The sequence below is a fragment of the Malaya genurostris genome, chromosome 2 (genome assembly GCF_030247185.1).
Source record: "Malaya genurostris strain Urasoe2022 chromosome 2, Malgen_1.1, whole genome shotgun sequence".
In the NCBI taxonomy this organism is placed as follows: Eukaryota; Metazoa; Arthropoda; class Insecta; order Diptera; family Culicidae; genus Malaya; species Malaya genurostris.
The window spans coordinates 226304595-226325710 of NC_080571.1; the positions used below are offsets into that span (position 1 = coordinate 226304595).

Genomic DNA, 21116 nt, shown 5'->3' on the forward strand with positions numbered 1-21116 from the left:
AGAACCAGCACAACTACAGTTTCAACTAGGGGGTGAAAACATTGCTCAGGTTTTCACATTTAAATATCTCGGAGTTAGGTATCTGAAACAAAAATGCCAGCAGAAAATCAATTTTCTTCGTACAATAACCGGAACTTGGTAGGGTGCCCACCCAGGAGACCTGATCAGGCTGTACCAAACAACGATATTGTCCGTAATGGAATATGGATGCTTCTGCTTCCGATCCGCCGCGAACACCCATTTCATTAAACTGGAAAGAATTCAGTATCGTTGTTTGCGTATTGCATGCAATCGACTCATACGATCTTACCGTTGAACTACCGATTCTGGGAGCTCTCATATCGATTGCTAATTCGATGCGATATCTTAAATCCGATGGTGATTGAAAACTTCGAAAGGCTTGTCGAGCTCAATTCTCAGACCCGTTTTATGTCCTTGTATTTTGATTACATGGCTCAGAATATAAATCCTTCTTTGTTTGCTTTCAACCGTGCTTATTTCCTAGATACTTCTGATTCTACTGTGTTTTTCGACACATCCATGAGAGAAGAGATTCGTGGAATTCCGGATCACATACGCCCTCGAGTGGCCAAAAATATTTTTTATAATAAATTCAGAACAGTCAACTGTGTAAAGATGTTTTACACTGACGGATCAAACATCAACAGGTCCACAGGCTTCGGAATCTTCAATCAGAACATCACCGCTTCGGACAAACTCAGTGATCCGGCTTCAGTTTACGTCGCAGAATTAGCTGCTGTTCAGTACGCACTCGAGATCATTGAAACCTTGCCCAAAGACCATTACTTCATTGTCACGGACAGTCTAAGTTCAATAGAAGCTCTCCGGACAATGAAGCCAGGAAAATATCGGGAACATTTGAGAACTTTATCTGAACGGTCTTATTTAATATCCTTAGTTTGGGTCCCATCGCATTGTTCCATTCCGGGCAATGAAAAGGTAGACTCATTGGCTAAAGTGGGCGCATTGGAAGGTGATATTTATGAAAGACCAATCTGCTTCAATGAATTTTTCAGTATCTCTCGTCAGAAAACTCTTGAAAGTTGGCAAACTTCATGGAGCAATGGCGAACTGGGACGATGGCTGCATTCCATTATCCTTAGGGTATCGACGAAATCTTGGTTCAGGGTGATGAACGTGAGTCGTGACTTCATTCGTGTGATGTTTCGGCTCATGTCAAACCATTACACATTCAACGCGCATCTTCAGCGTATTGGAATCGCGGAGAGCGGTTTCTGCGCTTGAGGCGACGGTTATCAGGTCATCGAGCATGTCGTATGGACGTGTACGGAGTATCGTGACGCCAGATCGAAGTTACTGGAATCCATTAGGGCCCGAGGTAGACAGCCTGAGGTTCCGGTTCGGGATGTGTTGGCGAGTCGGGATAGTTTATATATGCTTCTCATATACCAGTACCTTAAACACATTGATATACAAGTATAATGTGTAATCCCTCGCTCAGAAAGTATAAACTCCACCTACATGTTCGACACTAACATCCGCCCGATTCTCTCGATCCCCGCCCCTGTCCACCATCTTCATTGGAACTAACAAGATCTTTTTTTGTCACTAACTTTTTCGTTCCCCCAACCGTGTCTCTTCACCATCTCGATGGTGACTAATTAGATCTCTGTAGTTTTCAGACATTTTGTTCCCACATCTCGTCCCACATCGTCCACGGAAGACCGCTCCAGTCGAAAACCAGCATGCGGGCCACCCGCCGGGCCTTCGTAGCCTGGGGGTGTTTCTCGCGGACCCACACAAACCGAAAGGAAGCGGCCATAGATAGCGCCATCTGGAAGCCATGCAATCTAGATTTTCGAAAATTCGAGACGACATAATCTAATGGTACTATTCTAGTTTTAAGTTAGTCGTTAATTAAGATTAGAAAATACCCTTGGCATCTTAGAGCTTAAGCAGTGTACCTAAAATTATATTACATTATTGAATAAAAAAAAAATGTAAGAATACATTCGAACAAAATGTAACATTGATTTTTGTCAAATGAAAAGCGTAACCATGCTTAGTCTCTTATGATGTCAATTTTAGGTTCATTATCATTATTTTATGTAATGTTTAATTCTCTATCAGCCGGTGGGTAAAACAACACGATTATTAAATAACATGCTTCAGGATCAAGTAAACATTTTCAGTAGGGCTTGCTTTTCAATGTCTGCTTTTTGCTTTACCATTAATCTATTAATCTATCACCTCACTTGAGGCAGAGGGTTCAAAGTGATATCCGGGTAGTAAATTAGAGTTACTAGCTTTGAAAGAAATGCATTCTTCAAGTAACGCATTTTCGAACCATGATTAATTTTCATGGGAGAGGAGTTATTGCTCATGATTTCATGATAAGTTAAATGATTTTCTAATCATAACAGCAGTAACGGATTTCTTTTCGTGTACGATATTTAGCACAGTTCCGAACATTTATTTCGAACGATTTTTGCAGAGCGAAAAGTGCACGAAGCAAATCAATTTATTTTGGATTTTTACTAAACTGATGATTTTTACCTTCGATTTGCAAAGAAGTAATCTTAATAGTTCTTTAGATAACATTTAGAGCCATTAGAACGGCTGATTTTATATAATGTTGTCCACTTTTCGTTTCTTATTTTCTTTCTCTCCAATGCAAACGACCAGCAGCTGATGCAATCGTTCTTGCTTGACACATCCGCTCGCAGTACCAAATAATGCGAAACTGGTTTAATGCGTCTTCTCGCCGTGACGAACGGAAGGCAAATGAGAACTACGACCTGAGCGTTTGAGGTTTTTAACCACGCAGAGGGTGCGCTTTCCGATGCCGCTGTTTGAATACGTCTTCTCGCCCCGACGTCTGCTTCCATCCAACGCACAAGAAGAAATGATCGATTTACGACCACGGTTCCCCTTTTCTAACGTTCAGTTGAAGATATGTGCCTGACTACCTCAAAATCGTCGTCCTTGCGCGAAAAACACAAGCAAAAGGAAAGAGTTTTCCGCGTTGTATTAAAATTTTCAGCAAACTTAATTTTTGAGTTGTTTGTGGTTATCTCACACTGTTCAAAATATTATCCTAAATTCCTGATCATATTTTTGATGAAATAGTGAAAGAATTATGTTGCTGCCATTAATACAAGTCGAGATATTCACGATTAAGTTCTGCCCATTCTTCCATATGGCAAATTTCGGAAAGGCGTCCCATAGTAAAGTAAGTCGTATTCACGACAAAAAAAATCGAGTTCATTGCATTTCATGATTAAATATTCTCGAAAACTATTACTTCTAAGAGAAAGGACACTATGAGTAAATTTATAGCATTTTATTTGTAAAACCATATTCTAATAAAAAAAATTATCGGACATTTATAGCATTTAAAATGTATTTCAGCTGTAACTTCATCACTTTTTAATTAATACTAATCAAATTAACAACAAATGTGAATGATAAGTATAAGTTTTAACCATGAAATGTTTTCAAAAAAAATTCGAAGCGGAACGACTCGATCCTGATTTGACCACCCTTTCAGCTGTTAACTTCTGGTATTGCTCATCTTCCAAATGAATAAAGAGATGCGCAGTATTTTTCTAACACAATAAATTACATAACCCACATGAACCTTAAAATAGCTCTATTCACAGTACAATCAAGTCGTATTATCTTGGTGTGAGACCATGCGCTATACGTCCACTAAAAGTAAATAAGAGCTATGATTGAGAACTTCAAGCAGAATGTCGATTCACTCCAGTGCTCAACCGTTTGTGGAAGTGAAACGATCGCAAGATGGAAGTGAGTTTGTTTGCCGCTATCGCAATCGGTTCCCTAGTTCTGTTTGTATATCGTTGGGTTTCGAAAAAGTACGAGTACTTTCTTTCGAAACCGATTCCGTGCATAAAACCGACCTTCCTACTGGGAAGTAGTGCACCGGTAATTTTTCGAACAAAAACTCTTAAGTCCCACATTGAAACTATGTACAATACATATCCGGAGTGCAGGTAAGTTTGCGCTAGAACGGTACGAGACCAACCGGACTAATATTTTCAATTGACGCATATTTTAGGATAGTAGGATTTTATGAGCTCATGAGACCAGTATTTATGTTACGGGATGCGACCGTAATAAAACAAATTGCCGTGAAAGATTTTGACTTCTTCATGGATCATTCTCCGTCGATCAGTAACGCGTCACCGGACGGTGAGGAGAGTGGCGCGACTTTGTTCGGTAATTCACTGTTTGCGTTACGTGGTCAAAAGTGGAGAGACATGCGTTCAACGCTAAGCCCGGCCTTCACAGGAAATAAAATGCGATATATGTTTGGGTTGGTAGCGGAATGTGGCCAATCGTTGATACATTTTTTGAACGCTGAAATAAAAGAAGATAAACCATTGGAGTATGAGATGAAGGATTTCTTTTCGCGATTTGCAAACGATGTGATTGCAACAGTCGCATTCGGGATTAAAGTTAACTCGTTGAAGGATCGTCGAAATGAGTTCTATACGAATGGAAAACAAATGACAAACTTTAAATCACTGAGAGTTCATATAAAGTCCTTGCTGTGCGAAATGATGCCCCGTTTGATGCAGAAATTGGGCATTGATTTCGTGGATTCCGACATGACGAGTTACTTCAAAAGAATGATTATCGATAATATGAAGCAAAGAGACGTACATGGAATCGTACGCAATGATATGATTCAAATGCTGATGGAAGTTCGCAAGGGTTCGTTAAAGCACCAAGAGGACGAAACCGAGCAGAAAGATGCTGGATTTGCTACAGTTCAAGAGTCTAGTGTTGGAAGATCGTCTCACTCTCGAATATGGACTGACAACGAATTGGTAGCACAAAGCTTTTTGTTTTTCTTAGCAGGTTTTGATACTGTTTCCACGTGTATGACCTTCTTAGCTTATGAATTAACAATCAACCAAGATATTCAGCAAAGGTTGTACGAAGAAATTAACGCAACGAATCAGTCTCTGGATGGAGCACCTCCAAATTATGAAGATCTTCAGAAAATGGAATACTTAGACATGGTAGTTTCGGAAGCGCTTCGCAAGTGGCCACCGGGAATCATATCCGACCGTTTCTGTATCAAGGATTACGTGTATGATGATAACGCAGGAACTCGCTTCGTAATTGAAAAAGACAGCACAGTTTGGATTCCGACGATTGCTCTTCATTGGGATCCGAAGTACTATCCGAATCCGGATTTATTTGATCCGGAGCGATTCAACGAAACGAATCGATTGCAGATTGTTGCCGGTGCATATTTACCGTTTGGAGTTGGTCCGAGAAATTGCATTGGATCTCGATTAGCATTGATGGAGGTCAAACTTGGTTTCTATTATCTGCTAAAGAGCTTCCGTTTGGAGCCAACCGAGAAAACGCAAATACCTTTACAGCTATCGAACAATCTATTCGGTCTTGAAGGTGAAAAAGGTGTGTGGGTGGCAATGAAATCGAGGGTTTGAGGAGTTTCCAATATAATAAATAATCGTTAATGATAAGGTTTTGTAAACAATGTATTAGTTTAGTATGCTTAGACTAGCGAACAAAGTAAAACGTAGATAATTGGAAATGTCGGTAATTTGTCTTTTTCTTAGCTAGATATCATTTGTTCAATGGATGTTTACTATGGTGGGGGACGGGTATAGCGTGATGAGTAAGTCAATTCCATTCACGCAGCCCGCCTGGGTTCGATCCTAATTTCGCACATAGAGTTTTCCGGACTGAAGAGACGAATGACCTAAACATTAAAACCTCTACAAACGAAGCATAAAAATGGGTTCCCGATCAGATGCACATAACAAAGTCATAACACAAGTATATCTACAGTTGGTATGTATAACAATTTGTGTTTTTTTTTGAGATTTTAACAAATGAAACCAGTTGAAAGTTGAAATTTATGATAACAGTACAATAACAAAATCAGTTATGATGTTTTATTTTCGTATGCAAGACTCATGATAACGTTCATTAATTGGAAAAATGAGTTCTTCTTTTGCTTTATATCGAAAAATAATGATCAGATTTTCAAACAACTAAAACAAGAAACCGGATCACTAAATAAATTATTCATTTAATAAAAAAATCGTTCAACAATTTTGGATTGAAACGATGCTAAAAGCTAGCCGGGATATAGTCTTCTGTTTTAAATTTGCTATCTTTTTTTACTACAACTGTTGTTATAAATTTCTGCTTTCGGACTTCTGTGGTTATATCAAATTCAATAATAATTGTGATACAAACGTTCCAAAATCTGCTACGATTTTGTTCCCGCTAGAGCCTTTTTTGTTATGATTTTTGTTATTTCAACAGCTGACCAGCCAAAAATATTTCATAAATTGGTACAAAATATTTCTGAAATAAATTACTCCAGTTGTTATAATTCTGTTATAACCATCTGATCGGGTTGTTTCCTCTCTTCAGTGTCATATACCAATCGATTCAGCTGGACGAACTGAGCTCGGATGTTTACTTTTTGAGTTATCCGAAGTTTTATGTCAAAATTTTCAGTTTTTTGACAATATCTGTCACAACTGATCTTAAAAACATAATATGGTTTTAGACTTAGATTTCGCACGGTAATAGCTATTCAACAAGCGGAGATATCGATATTTTTGTGGAAACGACTTTTCTCCTCATTCCAGTAGTAGAAGTTTTATGCGTTTGATGACAATGCACTGTTTCGGAGCCAAATGAAACACGATTTTTTATACTGTTACATACAATTGTGTCTAAGTACCAAAGAGACTGTGTACAGCATCTTTTTTCATGGTATTTTGCTTCGGACCGATTTTAGCACACGGAAAGACCGAAATCAGCATTTTGGCGAAAAAAATAGTTGATTTTCTGATTTTAGTTAGTTATTTTTTGAGACAACTAAAAAAATCTTACTTTTGCTAATTTAGATTTTCTAATTCTAGTTCCCTTAATAATAATAAAATATTTGTTGAAATGGCTTTTTTATTAGTTGAATTCACCAAATAAACGTGCTGTCTTTTCTTAGCTAGGGCACACTTCATATCCATTCAACTAATTTTTTAGTTGAATTAGAGAAAGAAAACGTTGTTATCAATCAACATAAATGGTTGAATTGGTTTCTGCAATTCGCAGCTATATGGCGCTCTGTCACCGAAAAAACGTTAACACCGTAATGACTACTAGCCACTAGATGGCACACTAGTATGTCAGTCGCGGTTATCTTTTTTATATTGGCCAGTATAAATACGATGTTGTATTGGAGAAAAAGACATAAGCGAAACATAAACTTCTTTTTGAAAATTTTACTTCTAAATCACTGTTTTCTTCATTCGACTTCGCGAAATCGACTCACTCACTGAAAACTTTGAGCACTCGGAAAACAAAAACCGAATACAAGTAGAACACCGGACGGCATAGTCGGAAGATTGAAAGATACAAAATACTTTATTTGACATATACAATTAGATTGCAACATTCGAAATTCACTTCACTGTTCCGCGTAAAAATATTATTACGCACAATCGCTATAAATGCGCACAAATTCTGAATAAATACACTATCCACTAACAGTTTACGTCATTTTTACATATCGGTTTAGAAATTTATATATGGATATAGCGTAACACATGCGAAAATCATCAAAACAATTTGCAATCGGTTTCAACAAGACTGTCCTTTTTAGCTTTTTAATGGATTGTTTTGCTTTGACACTTCTCATGAGTTTTTGGCTAATAAACTTGTTAATAAAACCAATTTCATTTTTGGTTTCTTTGTGCTGTCCTTCAGTAATGACGGTGATAGATAAATAGAAACAAATTTTCTGATTTTAATAACAAAATTAGTTGTCAATGAGAATTTCATGTTGGATTGAAATATTGCTGGTTTGTGTCCAGAATATTCGCCAACTAAACACATTCTCTAACAATAAGAGTTTTTTTCAGCAAAGTAAATTCTCAATTTTAACTAATTTTATGGTTATTTTGGAAATTTTGTTGTTGAAATCAACTAATTCAAAAACAGTAATACGAATTAGGCGCAGAGCTAATTTCGGTAGTTCCGTGAGTGTATATATAAAAATGCAGAGATCATTCTTTGTAATCGCACCACGTAAGTACGAATGGACGGATTTACATGATTCTTTTTTTGTTCGATCAGTTTTTACCCACACTGAGTTCGTACATAAAAAAAATTAGGAAAACTTGCAGACTCATTGGCTAAAGTGGGCGCATTGGAAGGTGATATTTACGAAAGACCAATCTGCTTCAACGAATTTTTCAGCATTTCTCGTCAGAAGACACTCGAAAGTTGGCAAGCTTCATGGAGCAATGGAGACCTAGGACGTTGGCTATACTCTATAATTCCAAAGGTATCGACGAAGCCTTGGTTTGAGGGGATGAAAGTGGGTCGCGATTTCATTCGTGTGATGTCCCGACTTATGTCTAATCACTCCGAGTTGGGTACGCATATCTGGCGAATTGGCCTCGCTGAAAATGGTATCTGCGCTTGTGGCAATGGTTACCACGACATCGAGCATATTGTGTGGTCATGTGCCCTGAATCGTTTCGCAAGATTACAGTTAAGAGACTCCTTTTGGGCCCGAGGTAGGCCACCAAATGTGCCGGTGCGAGATGTACTAGCAAGTCACGATTGCACTTATATGTACTCGATTTACACCTTTCTGAAAAATATTGGTTTATCAATCTAGTTACTGCTTTTCTTTATTTACATCCTTTACACACGGAACGACCGAAATTAGCTCTGCGCCTAATTCGTATTACTGTTTTTGAATTAGTTGATTCTAACAACAAAATTTCCAAAATAACTATAAAATTAGTTAAAATTGAGAATTTACTTTGCTGAAAAAACTTTTATTTTTAGAGAATGTGTTTAGTTGGTGAATATCCCGGACACAAACCAGCAATATTTCAATCCAACACGAAATTCTCATTGACAATTAATTTTGTTATTAAAATCAGAAAATTTGTTTCTATTTATCTATCACCATCATTACTGAAGGACAGCACAAAGAAAACAATACTGAAATGGGTATTATTAACAAGTTTATTAGCCAAAAACTCATGAGAAGTGTCAAAGCAAAACAATCCATTAAAAAGCTAAAAAGGAGAGTCTTATTGAAACTGCTTGAAAATTGTTTTGATGTTTTTCGCATGTGTTCGATATATCTTTATTTAAATTTCTAAACCGATATGTAAAAATGTCGTAAACTGTTAGAAAGTCGTATTTATTCAGAATTTGTGCGCACTTGAAGCGATTGTGCGTAATAATGTTTTTACGCGGAACAGTGAAGTGAATTTCGAATGTTTCACTCTAATTGTGATGAAGTTTTTTTGTATCTTCAAACCTTCCGAGCTGCGCCATCCGGTGTACTACTTGTATTCGGTTTTTGTTTTCCGAGTGCTAAAAGTTTTCTGTGAGAATGAAGAAAACAGTGATTTAGAAGAAAAAAGTTCAAAATTCAAATTTTCTTAAGTACAACATCGTATTTATACCTGCCAATATAGAAAAGACAACCGCGTCTGAAATTTTTTCGGCAGTAGTGTGCCATCTAGTGGCTAGTAGTCATTACGGTGTTACCGTTTTGGTGACAGGGCGCCATATAGCTGCAGATTGCAGAAGCCAATTCAACCACTCATATTGGTTGGATACAACATTTTATTTCTTTAATTAAACTAAAAAATTAGTTGAATGGAAATGAAATGTGCCTTAGCTAAGAAATGACAGCACGTTTAATTTGTGAATTCAACTAAAAAAAATAGTCATTTCAACAAATATTTTATTATTATTAAGGGATTGAGAATAAAAAATCTAAATTAGCAAAAGTAAGATTTTTTTAGTTGTCTCAAAAAATAACTAACTAAAATCAGCAAATCAACTAAATTTTTCGCGAAAATGCTGATTTCGGTCGTTCCGTGCAGTTCACCTTTCCTAAAAATGCCATATGGTGACGTACTGATTGGTTTTTGGTAACCACACATCGGAAATTTTGAGCCAAAATGAAACGAAGATTACACGAAGACTTTGAAGTTATTACATTATTACTATCTGTTCTGTGTTATTGTATATTGTTTGAGTGTGTATGTAACTATTTGTTGTTTCCATACTAACCTGGAGTAACCGCCAGTAATTCGGCTCCCTTTTTAACACTAACCTTAAATTTTATATAGTTTAACCATAATTGTATTCCCCACTCTTTAACACTCCCACCATCCTTGTATGTGTATGTATATATGTTAAATAATAATTGTAATTATATTGTACGAAAAAATACAATACAGACTTTGGCATCTCTGAGCTAAAGCTATGTGCCATATCAAATAAACGATCTGAAAAAAAAAATTTTTTCTGATTTTAATAACGAAATTAATTGTCAATGAGAATTTCGTGTTGGATTGAAATATTGCTGGTTTGTGTCCAGAATATTCGCCAACTAAACACATTCTCTAAAAATAAGAGATTTTTTCAGCAAAGTAAATTCTCAATTTTAACTAATTTTATAGTTATTTTTAAAATTTTGTTGTTAAAATCAACTAATTCAAAAACAGTAATACAAATTAGGCGCAGAGCTAATTTTGGTCGTTCCATGCACGGTTCGATTTTGGCAACATAATCGTTCGAATATGACATTTGAACGATGTAGATGATGGCAGTATTTTCAAATTGAATGTAATTCTATAATTATTTAGATTTAACCTACTTACAGTAATAAATGCCGGAAGAACATAACTCCCATATACCATTCGACTCAGTTCGTCGAGATCAGCAAATGTGTGTGTCATATGAAAAGTAGTATACTCCCAAACAAGGTTCCTGAATTACGTTGCAAAATGCAACTCATTTTTCTCGTAGATGACTGAACCGATCTAAGATTCAAATGAAATCTAAGAACCATCTATCATTTAAAAAAGAGGTCTTAAAATCCTATAAAACATCTTACTTTTTAGTCAGATCCGACTTCCGGTTTAGGAGATACAGGGTGATTAGTATAAAAAAGTCCTTTTCACATGAATTAATCAGGTTTGTCGAGTTTGCAGATTTGGATAGTCGATTATCAAATAAATTTATTTCAGTTTAAGCGGTATTCAGTTTTCGATTCGGAAGGTATTCAAAAATTTAATTCGCACTACAATTTCTCAAAGATATCTACACACTCCTCAGGTGAATTTAACTGATTGCGGTAACACCGATTTCAGAATTCCGGTTAAGGTATCGAATCGTTTCTTAAAGCTCAATCATTTTCTCAAAAAGGCCAAATCGAACTTAAAAAACAAAAATTCAAATTATAGGACTTATGGTGTCATACAAAATTGGTGAATGAATTACAGGATGATGAGTTTTTAAAATTCATACCGATATAGAAGATGCAAATTGTTTGAAGTATAAATTTATGGCCATACGAATAATTTTGGGTTATGCTAGTTCCTAAATTCCGGCTCAGGAAGTACCATAAATAATAACGAAAAACTCTAAAGTGGAACTTACTTCGACATCTCATGGAATGTTCAATCGATTGTCACACGTTGAGATTGAAATTCGATACGATTTGCAGTTTTGACATTACAGGAAAATGAATGATTAAAATTTCAATTTGCCGTTTAAAACGACGATAGTTAAAATAATGTCATGACTCATGATCATGGCTCATTTTGCCTACCATTTGCTGAGCAACTGTTCCCGAAACAAGACACACACGAGTGCAACATCGAGGACCTGTCGTCTCACTGTTTCCCGTTCTGCGAACAGTAAAAGGAATTTTGGCAAAGGGGCTGTCCGTACACCGCTGCCAGTAGCAGGTATAAAATGAAATGTGGTGTGAGAAATAGCTTGTTAAACAGCTAAGTTAAAGCAGCTACTCTGAACGTACGAGACACCGTCAGCACGATGGCACCGAAAACCGGTAGAAAGGCAGCCAAAAAGTCCAGCAAGGCCCATTCAAAGCACTTTTCACTGGTAAAGATCATACTAAAGAACTAGTTGAATTTTGTCACTTTCCTACCATTTTCTGAGCAAATGTTTCCGAAACAAGAAACACACGAGAGACATGATGTAAGTAAAATAAGATGTAAGTTAAAATATGTAAGTTAAAATAATTTGCACCGTCACCAACACATTCAATTACGAACGGCAATGCGAAAGTGGAAGTGATGATGTTGAACACATCTTTATACTTTATACTACACGGAAAATAAAAACTACCTATTATTTGAGTTCTTTTTACTTAATTTTGAGTTCTTTTGAATCTTTTCTTTCGTTCGCTCCTTCCATTGTTGTCAAAATACAAAGAGCAAAACCACCCAACAGCGAGAGTTTCGTTCAATAAGCCAAAATTAAGTAAACCGTACCAACTTGAAATTGAGTCAATACGACTCAACTTTAGAGTATATATAATTTACCATTGAGTAGATATAACTAATCTTTAAGTATTATTTGCCTTTCTCATATAGAAAGGTTATGCAATCACTTGAAAATCCGACCAGTGAAAATTGGCCCGGAGGGCCAAGTGTCATATACCATTCGACTCAGTTCATCGAGCTGAGCAATGTCTGTGTGTGTGTGTGTCAAATAATCTCACTAGGTTTTCTCGGAGATGGCTGAACCGATTTTGACAAACTAGGATTCAAATGAAAGGTCTCGTGGTCCCATACGGAATTCCTGAATTTCATCCGGATCCGACTTCCGGTTCCGGAATTATAGCATAAAGTGTGTTCAATATTCTACACCATCACTTAAACCGGCGAAACAAAAAACGTGAAAATTTTTCTAAACTGGTCTCAAAACTACACAAATCGATAGCCATTATCGGTAGGCAACTAAACAAACCGATTCCGGCTATCCTGGTTCCCGGTATCCGGTTCCGGAAGTACCGGAAATAGTGGTCATATATACCAAAATGGATCTCACTCACTTTTCTCAGCGATGTTTTAACCGATTTCCACAAACTTAGATTCAAATGAAAGGTCTTCCGGTCCCATACGGAATTTCTGAATTTCATCCGGATCCGACTTCCGGTTCCGGAATTATAGGGTAAAGTGTGTTCAATATTGTACACCATCACTTAAACCGGCGAAACAAAACACGTGAAAATTTTTCTAAACTGGTCTCAAAACTACACAAATCGATAGCCATTATCGGTAGGCAACTAAACAAACCGATTCCGGCTATCCTGGTTCCCGGTATCCGGTTCCGGAAGTACCGGAAATAGTGGTCATATATACCAAAATGGATCTCACTCACTTTTCTCAGCGATGTTTTAACCGATTTCCACAAACTTAGATTCAAATGAAAAGTCTTCCGGTCCCATACGGAATTTCTGAATTTCATCCGGATCCGACTTCCGGTTCCGGAATTATAGGGTAAAGTGTGTTCAATATTGTACACCATCACTTAAACCGGCGAAACAAAAAACGTGAAAATTTTTCTAAACTGGTCTCAAAACTACACAAATCGATAGCCATTATCGGTAGCCAACTAATCAAACCGATTCCGGCTACCCTGGTTCCCGGTATCCGGTTCCGGAAGTACCGGAAATAGTGGTCATATATACAAAAATGGATCTCACTCACTTTTCTCAACGATGGTTTGACCGATTTCCACAAACTTAGATTCAAATGAAAGGTCTTCCGGTCCCATACGAAATTCCTGAATTTCATCCGGATCCGACTTCCGGTTCCGGAAATATAGGGTAAAGTGTGTTCAATATTGTACACCGTCACTTAAACCGGCGAAACAAAAAACGTGAAAACAATCAGTTCGTGCTCGCATCTCAGCCAACACAGTCCAAAATCGTTTGCGGTCGAAGCAAAAGAAACAAAGACAATACAGTGCAGTGAACAATAGAGTGTACGAAATGGGCAAATACGATTTAACAAAGCCTGAAACTTGGCCAACAAGGCCAAATTCAATTTGTATAGATTTCAAGCGTTGCAAAGTTAGACCAGCAGCAAATGAAATTGAAATCTTACTTAAAGAACGAATGCATCTAGATGCTAATAATGTAACTGAGATTCAATTCAACAAGGCGTCGAACTGTGTGTACATTATGTTTAAACGTGAAAGCGATGCAATTGCATTCGCTTCGGTTAACAACGAGGTGCACAGCGTTGAGTGTGACAATATTAAATACAAAATTCCTGTGCACATGGTGGACAATGCCATACAAGTACGCGTGCATGACCTTCCCCCGCAGTCCAGCGATCAGTGCGTTCGGGAAATTATGTCGCAATACGGTGAAGTTCTTTCCATCGAAAGAGAAGTATGGCGGAATTTTTTCCCCGGCATCCGGAATGGCGTGCGAGTGGTACGTATGCAACTACGTAAGGCAATTCCATCATACATCATTTGTGGTCAAGGTGGGACACATCCGTGTAAAACGCTGATTACCTATGAAAATCAGCTGGTTACATGTCAGTTTTGTGAACAACCTGCACACTACGGTAAACCTTGCACTGAAACTGCGAAAAGAACATCTTCAACAAAAGACAAGGTCAACCGTTCAACAACGAAAACTAGTGAGCGTAGTACTCCTGTTTCACCATCAAACCAACTAACAACTGCAACCAATGTACAACAAGGCGCTCCTACAGCAACTAGCAACGAGCTCAAGACTGCGAACAACAAGGAAAACGAAAAGAAGACGGAAATCAACAACAAAACCACCGATGCGGCAATGGAGGACGAGACGAGCCACGAACAAAGTGCCCCTCAACCCTCGCAGGAGGGAAATGGAAGCTCTCCTCCTAGAAAAAGAGTGACAACGAGATCCACTTCGAAAAATTGTTTATTTAAAAAATCGGCTAATTCGGCCACGTAAAGCTTGTACGCAAATAGGCCTGAATAAAAACATCTTTTAAATAAAAAAAAAAAAAAAAAAAAAAACGTGAAAAATTTCCTAAACTGGTGTCAAAACTACACAAATCAATAGTCATTATCAGTAGGCAACTAAACAAACCGATTCCGGCTATCCTGGTTCCCGGTATCCGGTTCCGGAAGTACCAGAAATAGTGGTCATATATACCAAAATAGATCTCACTCACTTTTCTCAGCGATGGTTTGACCGATTTCCACAAACTTAGATTCAAATGAGAGGTCTCACGGTACCATACGGAATTTCTGAATTTCATCCGGATCCGACTTCCGGTTCCGGAATTATAGGGTAAAGTGTTTTCACTATTGTACACCGTCAATTAAAATATTTTCGAATGCAACAAACATTTAAATCGTAATTCAGAGTGCGTACTAGTAGAGTTTGTGTATCATGTTACTTGGTGGCCGTACGAACCGACTTTGATTATACCGGTTCTCGGGTTCCGGTGCCGGAAGTGCATAGAATAGTGAACCCACTTCATTTTCTTAAGGATGACCTATGCAATCAATGCTCTGTTTTATTCTGTATGTTGTACTAGTTAATGCACAAACAATCTCTTGGTTTCTTTCAAAATCGAAGAAAAAATTTTTGAATAGAATACAACAATATTATACATGAGAAAGGCATCATTACACCACTAGGTGGATTAAAACAGGTTTTTCCACGTGCCTTACGGAAACTACCTAGAGCCACTTTACCAAAAAATAGGTTATTGTACGGAACCCCCAAATTGGGTGGAATGTACATAAAATTAGGTTGCTTTGCGGTTCCGTGTATATACTATCTTTATACTATACAACTCTTGGCAACTCTGCTGGCTTAAGCTTGTTGTGTTTTTTAAGTGCGAGAGTTTTTAAATGTTTTTATACTGTTTTTCCATATATTTACTGTATGAAATTCGAATATTGTGTATACAATAATATCGCAAAAATCTACTCATTAACCCCGTTCCGAAAATACCCATATTGTAAGGGTTTTCAAGGAATATCAACAAACCGGAAGTCGCCATCTTGGATTTCAGAACCACTTCAAACATCGTTTTCCGACATCTACTCATCGATTCCGTTCCGAAGATACCCATATTGTTAGGGGTTTTAAGCAATCTCAATGAACCGGAAGCCGCCATCTTGGATTTTGAAAAGAGTCCAAACATCATTTTCTTGCACTTACTCTTCACATCCGTTCCGAAAATAACCATATGATGCGCGGTTTCCACAATAATCACACAAAACTTTTTTTACGAAGTAAATTCCAAATAACGTAAACTTTTTTTACGAACCAAATCCCAAATAACGTAAACTTTTTTTACGAATTACCTTTTTTTACGAACCCCCGTTTAGTTCGTAAATGGAGGTTTCGGTGTACTGGGACGCGTCGAAAGTGAAATTATGGATGCCTCTGATCCCACCACCACAGTCGAGCCACTGCAGCCAGCGTTCGTCAGCCGTCCCGGTCCTGTGGGTGGTAATGGTGATGAGGTCTCCCAAGGCTCCAATTTCGGAAAGTATACATTTTTGTCGGATCATTCCATCGCTGATTTGTTTCCCGCTTCCAGCTTGTCACCAGATCAACGATCACTGGGATGCAGCGCCACTGGTATTATGGAAGCCTCTGATCCCTCCGCTACAGTCGAGCCACTGCAGTCAGCGTTCGTCAGCCGTCCCAGTCCTGTGTGTGGGAGTGGGGACGAGGTCTTCCAAATCGATGTTATAGGCAAGTACGCTCCCGTTCTGGATGTTTCAAGCACTGAAATTTTAACCGCTTCCAGCTCTATGGCGACTCAGTCATGTCTTTCGAGTATCCGGATATACTACCAAAACGTTGGTGGTATGAATGCATGCATTGATGAGTATTTGTTGGCTTGCTCGGATGAATGTTTCGACGTGATAGCTTTTACGGAGACCTGGCTTAACGATTGCACCCTGTCTGTGCAAGTCCTCGGTGAAAACTATGAAGTTTTCCGAACGGATCGTAGTTCCAGCAACAGTGCGAAAAGTACTGGTGGCGGCGTACTTGTTTCTGTTCATCGTCGTCTAAAAGCACAACTAATCCAATGTACCAGTGGTAGTTGCATTGAACAGGTATGGGTACAAATTAAGTTGGCTAGTTATTCATCTTTTTTCTGTGCGGTTCATTTTCCGCCGGACCGTACTCGTGACCTGCCGTTGATCGATGCCCATCTTTTGTCCCTCGAAGAGATATGCTCTTACGCTTGCCCTGTTGACGAAATATTAATCGTTGGGGATTATAACTTTCCCAATCTAAAATGGCAACCAGCTTCGAACGGCTTTCTTTTCGCGGATCCTTCGCAGTCATCTTTTCATGCTGGCAGTATCAGTTTGCTTGATCGTCACAGCACAAATCTGTTGCGCCAATTCAACCACGTGACGAATGAAAACAATAAAATACTGGATCTTTGTTTTTCGAGTAAATCCGATTCCGCTCCCAAGATTGCTGCGGCTAAATGCATAGGGCACTGGTCTTACAAACCAGTTGTCGTAGCCCCGACTTGGAAGGATTCGTAGTGTCAGTAGAATCGAAGCACCAGCCATGCAATGGTTCTGTACACTCTGAATTGGCCGCGAAGTCTGTTGAAACAGAAAGTCAAATTCCACTACAGGAATGTAATACCACGGCTTTGCTTTTACCCATTAAACCTTCCGAGCTACGAAGATCGTCGCAAGCTGATTGACCTGGATTTGCTATCTGTTCGACGTGACGTATGTAAGGTCATTTTTGTCGCAGATTTACTACAAGCTCTTATGGACTGTTCAGATCTTCTACAATTATTACACTTAGATATTCATCGTCGCACACTTCGTTTCCACCCATTTCGTAAAATACTCTCATCTAGAACTAACTACGGTTATTACGAACCTTTGACTAGTATGTGCCTCCTATTTAATAATTGCTCCAATGTATTTGACCTTCATCAATCTCGTAATGCTCTAAAAAAGCTGTTTCTCAGTTATCTGTCTCGATAGGTTCTTGTAATTAAAATAATTGTATAATTTCTAAGCTTTAGTTTTAAGTTATTATGTATTATGCATCATTTGGATCATTGTAATCTGTTGATGCAATAGATGAGTAGGTTTTATGCCTGTTGGAGAGAAAGTTTTAGCTAAACTAGCTCCACTGGGCTTTTCCCTGCTCCACAATGAACAATAGACAATAAACTGTTCGCAAAGGATTCTCCTGTGTCGAATGAAAGGAACTGAACGTCTGCACCGAAAGTAAGGTAATTTACAAGAAGATCGTGAAACGATGCTTACAAAACAGATGAATAAGGTCTTCTAGATGAAGAAGTATGAACTAGAATATCGAGATTGCGCCGGAATGAAACATCGATATCTGCCAACGGAAATATATTCAGGCACCAAAAACGGAATTTTGGACTATTGAAAGCTCGCTTTCAACGAGCGCTTCAACGGATATGCAGCATAAGGGGGCGGCTCTGAAGCCCGACTTGGAACTCCACGGCTGCCGAACAGTTTCCGGCACCTGCTCGTGAAACGGTGAAAAATAAGATCGATCAACTGAAGTAGAGAATTTAGCTAAGGAGCTTCATTTGGTTAGAAATCATTAATAAAAGCATCCGTGCCAAATTCTGGAAAGAGGAAGAGCTACCAGACGCGCTGACTGAAGATCTCGTATGTCTAATCGATAAAAAAAAACGATAACCTGGACTGTTGTTACTACCGGGGCATTTCACATACGAACGCGGCCTATAAATACCACTCCCAAAATCATTGGTCGTCTGAAGTGACCTCTCACAATGAAGTTTCCGGGCCCCTATCGAGTAAGGATCACTGGTGTCCGACCTTCACGAGCCAACTTTTCTCGTTGCAATTCTTCAAAAGGCTATGAGTTAAAAGCAAAAAAAAAATAGCTGAGATACATGTTTCTACATTTACCCTACTTTGTCAGATAAATTAGCGAATCAGTGCTTACGCAATTAGCCTAAGCTGCCCCTAACTTACCTTATAGGAACCCAAGTTCTTCACCGAGCAGGCCAGTTTCACATTCCTCCCCGCCGGGACGGTGATGTTTTCAATGACATCCGTGAACTCCGGATCTTCCAAGACCGCTGGAAAGAGAAAAACCAGAGAAAAAGAATGTGTAAATTAAATTACGTTTGAGCAGAATTCAATTTTTCACATGAGATATTTCCTTCGAACTCGACGAACCCTTTTCCAGGAAGCAGACGAACCGAGACACCGCGCTGCCCTACCCTACTATTCCCTTTGCCGTCATTCATCAGGAATTCAATGAAGTTTGTCTGTCTTTTTCATTAAACGTGAAATAACAGATATTGACAGAAGTGAAACAACCGTACAATAGAGTTTATGTTCGCAGAATTTTCACCCTCCAATCCGCGGGAAGCCCTTACGGTAGGGTTTGGCACCCGCCGCCATTGGCTATAAGCGCAAGTCTAGTCTCAACTTTCCCCCCGGTGAATTGCAGCGGGAGCATCGCGCTGCTCACGTACTTTCGTGACTGACAATCAAGCCAACATCGTCCGAGGAAGACAGAAGAGTTGGATGCTCTGCACACGCAATCCCCCGCAACCGGTAGTTGGAAAAGCCAAGATCCGTTAAGCCAAATTATCTTTCATTACCTAGCAACTGGGCAAGGAGACGGAAGCGCAGGAAGTTTTTTCTTCTCTGCGGTGCGGCTGGTCTGCCTGAGTGCTGGTGGCTATCTACGGTTTTACCTTTACACGGAAAGTAGATTTGCGAGACATTTCTATTCGAAAGGAATGTGATTTTCATACATGTATTGATTGTACAATATTGAAATGGAGCTACAATGTTAATTTTCAATTTATTATTAAAAGTACAAATTAATTCGATCCATTTCACCTTTTTCATTAATATAAAAAATAAGTATAAAATTCGCTCTAACTTTAGAAATTTTTTCGAGGCCCGAGGCCAATCGATTCAGCTCGACGAACTGAAAAAATGTTTGTGTGTTTGTGTTGTCAACAAAGAGGTCGAGATCTCAGAGATGACTGAACCGATTTTGATCAAGATGGCTTAATTGATTTCTGATTCTCATATGAACAGTCCTATACTCCCATATAAGGTTTCTGAATTTCATTTGGATCCGAATTCTGGTTGATGATATATGTAATGAAATTAAAATAATGTCAATCATTTTTCTCGTAGATGGCTGAACCGATTTCGTCCATCTACTATTCAAATCAAAGGTCTTAAAGTCCCATAAAAACTACTTGTTTTTCAAACAGATCCGACTTCCGGTTAAGGAAATACAGGGTGATTAGTTTAAAAACTTCATATTAATTAATCGGGTTTATCGGGTTTGCAAATTTTGATAGTCGATAATCTCGAGTAAACTTATTTTAGTTTCACCGGTATTCGGTTTTCGGTCCAGGAAGGTTCCCACATATTTTATGTGCAACGCTAAGACAAGAGAGTCCATCACCTTGCCGTAGTCCTCTCCGAGATTCAAAGGGACTCGAGAGCATCCCAGATACTCGGACGTAGCACATCACTCTATCCATCGTTGCTTTGACCAATCGCGTCAGTTTATCCGGGAAACCATATTCGTGCATGATCTGCCATATCTGTTCCCGATCGATTGTGTCGTATGCCGCTTTGAAGTCAAGGAATAGGTGATGCGTGGGTACGTTGTATTCACGACACTTCTGGAGTACAGTCTTATCGCGAATATGTGATCCGTAGTGGCGCGGGCTCCAGTAAATCCCGCTTGGTACGGCCCTACGAATTCCTTAGCTATTGGTGATAGACGACAGCAAAGGATTTGGGAGAGTATTTTGTCCAGCGGCGTCCAGCAATGTGATTGCACGGTAATTGCAACAGTCTAGCTTATCCCCCTTTTTGTAGACGGGACATACCACTCCATCCATCCATTCCTGCGGTAGAATCTCCTCCTCTCAAATCTTAGAAATCATCCAGTGCAGCGCTCTGGCCAGTGCCTCTCCACCATGTTTGAGCAGCTCGCCTGGTAACTGGTCATTGCCCGCAGCTTTGTTATTCCTCAGCTTGCCTACTCACTTATCTCCGTCAGATCAGGTACTGCTTCCACATGTCGATCACCTCACGTTCGTTCGTGAGAAGGTTACCACTGGTATCTCTGCACATTTCGGCTTGTGGCGTGAAGCCTCTACGTGAGCGGTTCACCTTCTCATAGAATTTTCGTGTATCATTTGCGCGGTACAGCTTTTCCATCGCTTCGCGATCTTGGTCTTCCTGGCGGCGCTTTTTCC

At 38.9% G+C, this 21116-nt stretch overlaps 2 protein-coding genes across 2 annotated transcripts in view; one reads left to right on the forward strand and one right to left on the reverse strand.

Moving 5' to 3' along the window:
• Positions 1-21116, reverse strand: part of LOC131427848 (lachesin-like) — a 230169-nt gene that overhangs the window by 102918 nt on the left and 106135 nt on the right. The window contains exon 3 of the mRNA XM_058591392.1: positions 18847-18953. Within this exon, the coding sequence (XP_058447375.1) occupies positions 18847-18953 (107 nt within the window). The remainder of the gene's footprint in view (positions 1-18846; positions 18954-21116) is intronic.
• Positions 3734-5582, forward strand: LOC131427847 (probable cytochrome P450 9f2). Its single transcript, XM_058591391.1, has 2 exons — positions 3734-3998; positions 4064-5582. The coding sequence occupies exons 1-2, from the start codon at positions 3787-3789 to the stop codon at positions 5469-5471; spliced, it is 1620 nt and encodes a 539-aa protein (XP_058447374.1). The 5' UTR covers positions 3734-3786; the 3' UTR covers positions 5472-5582.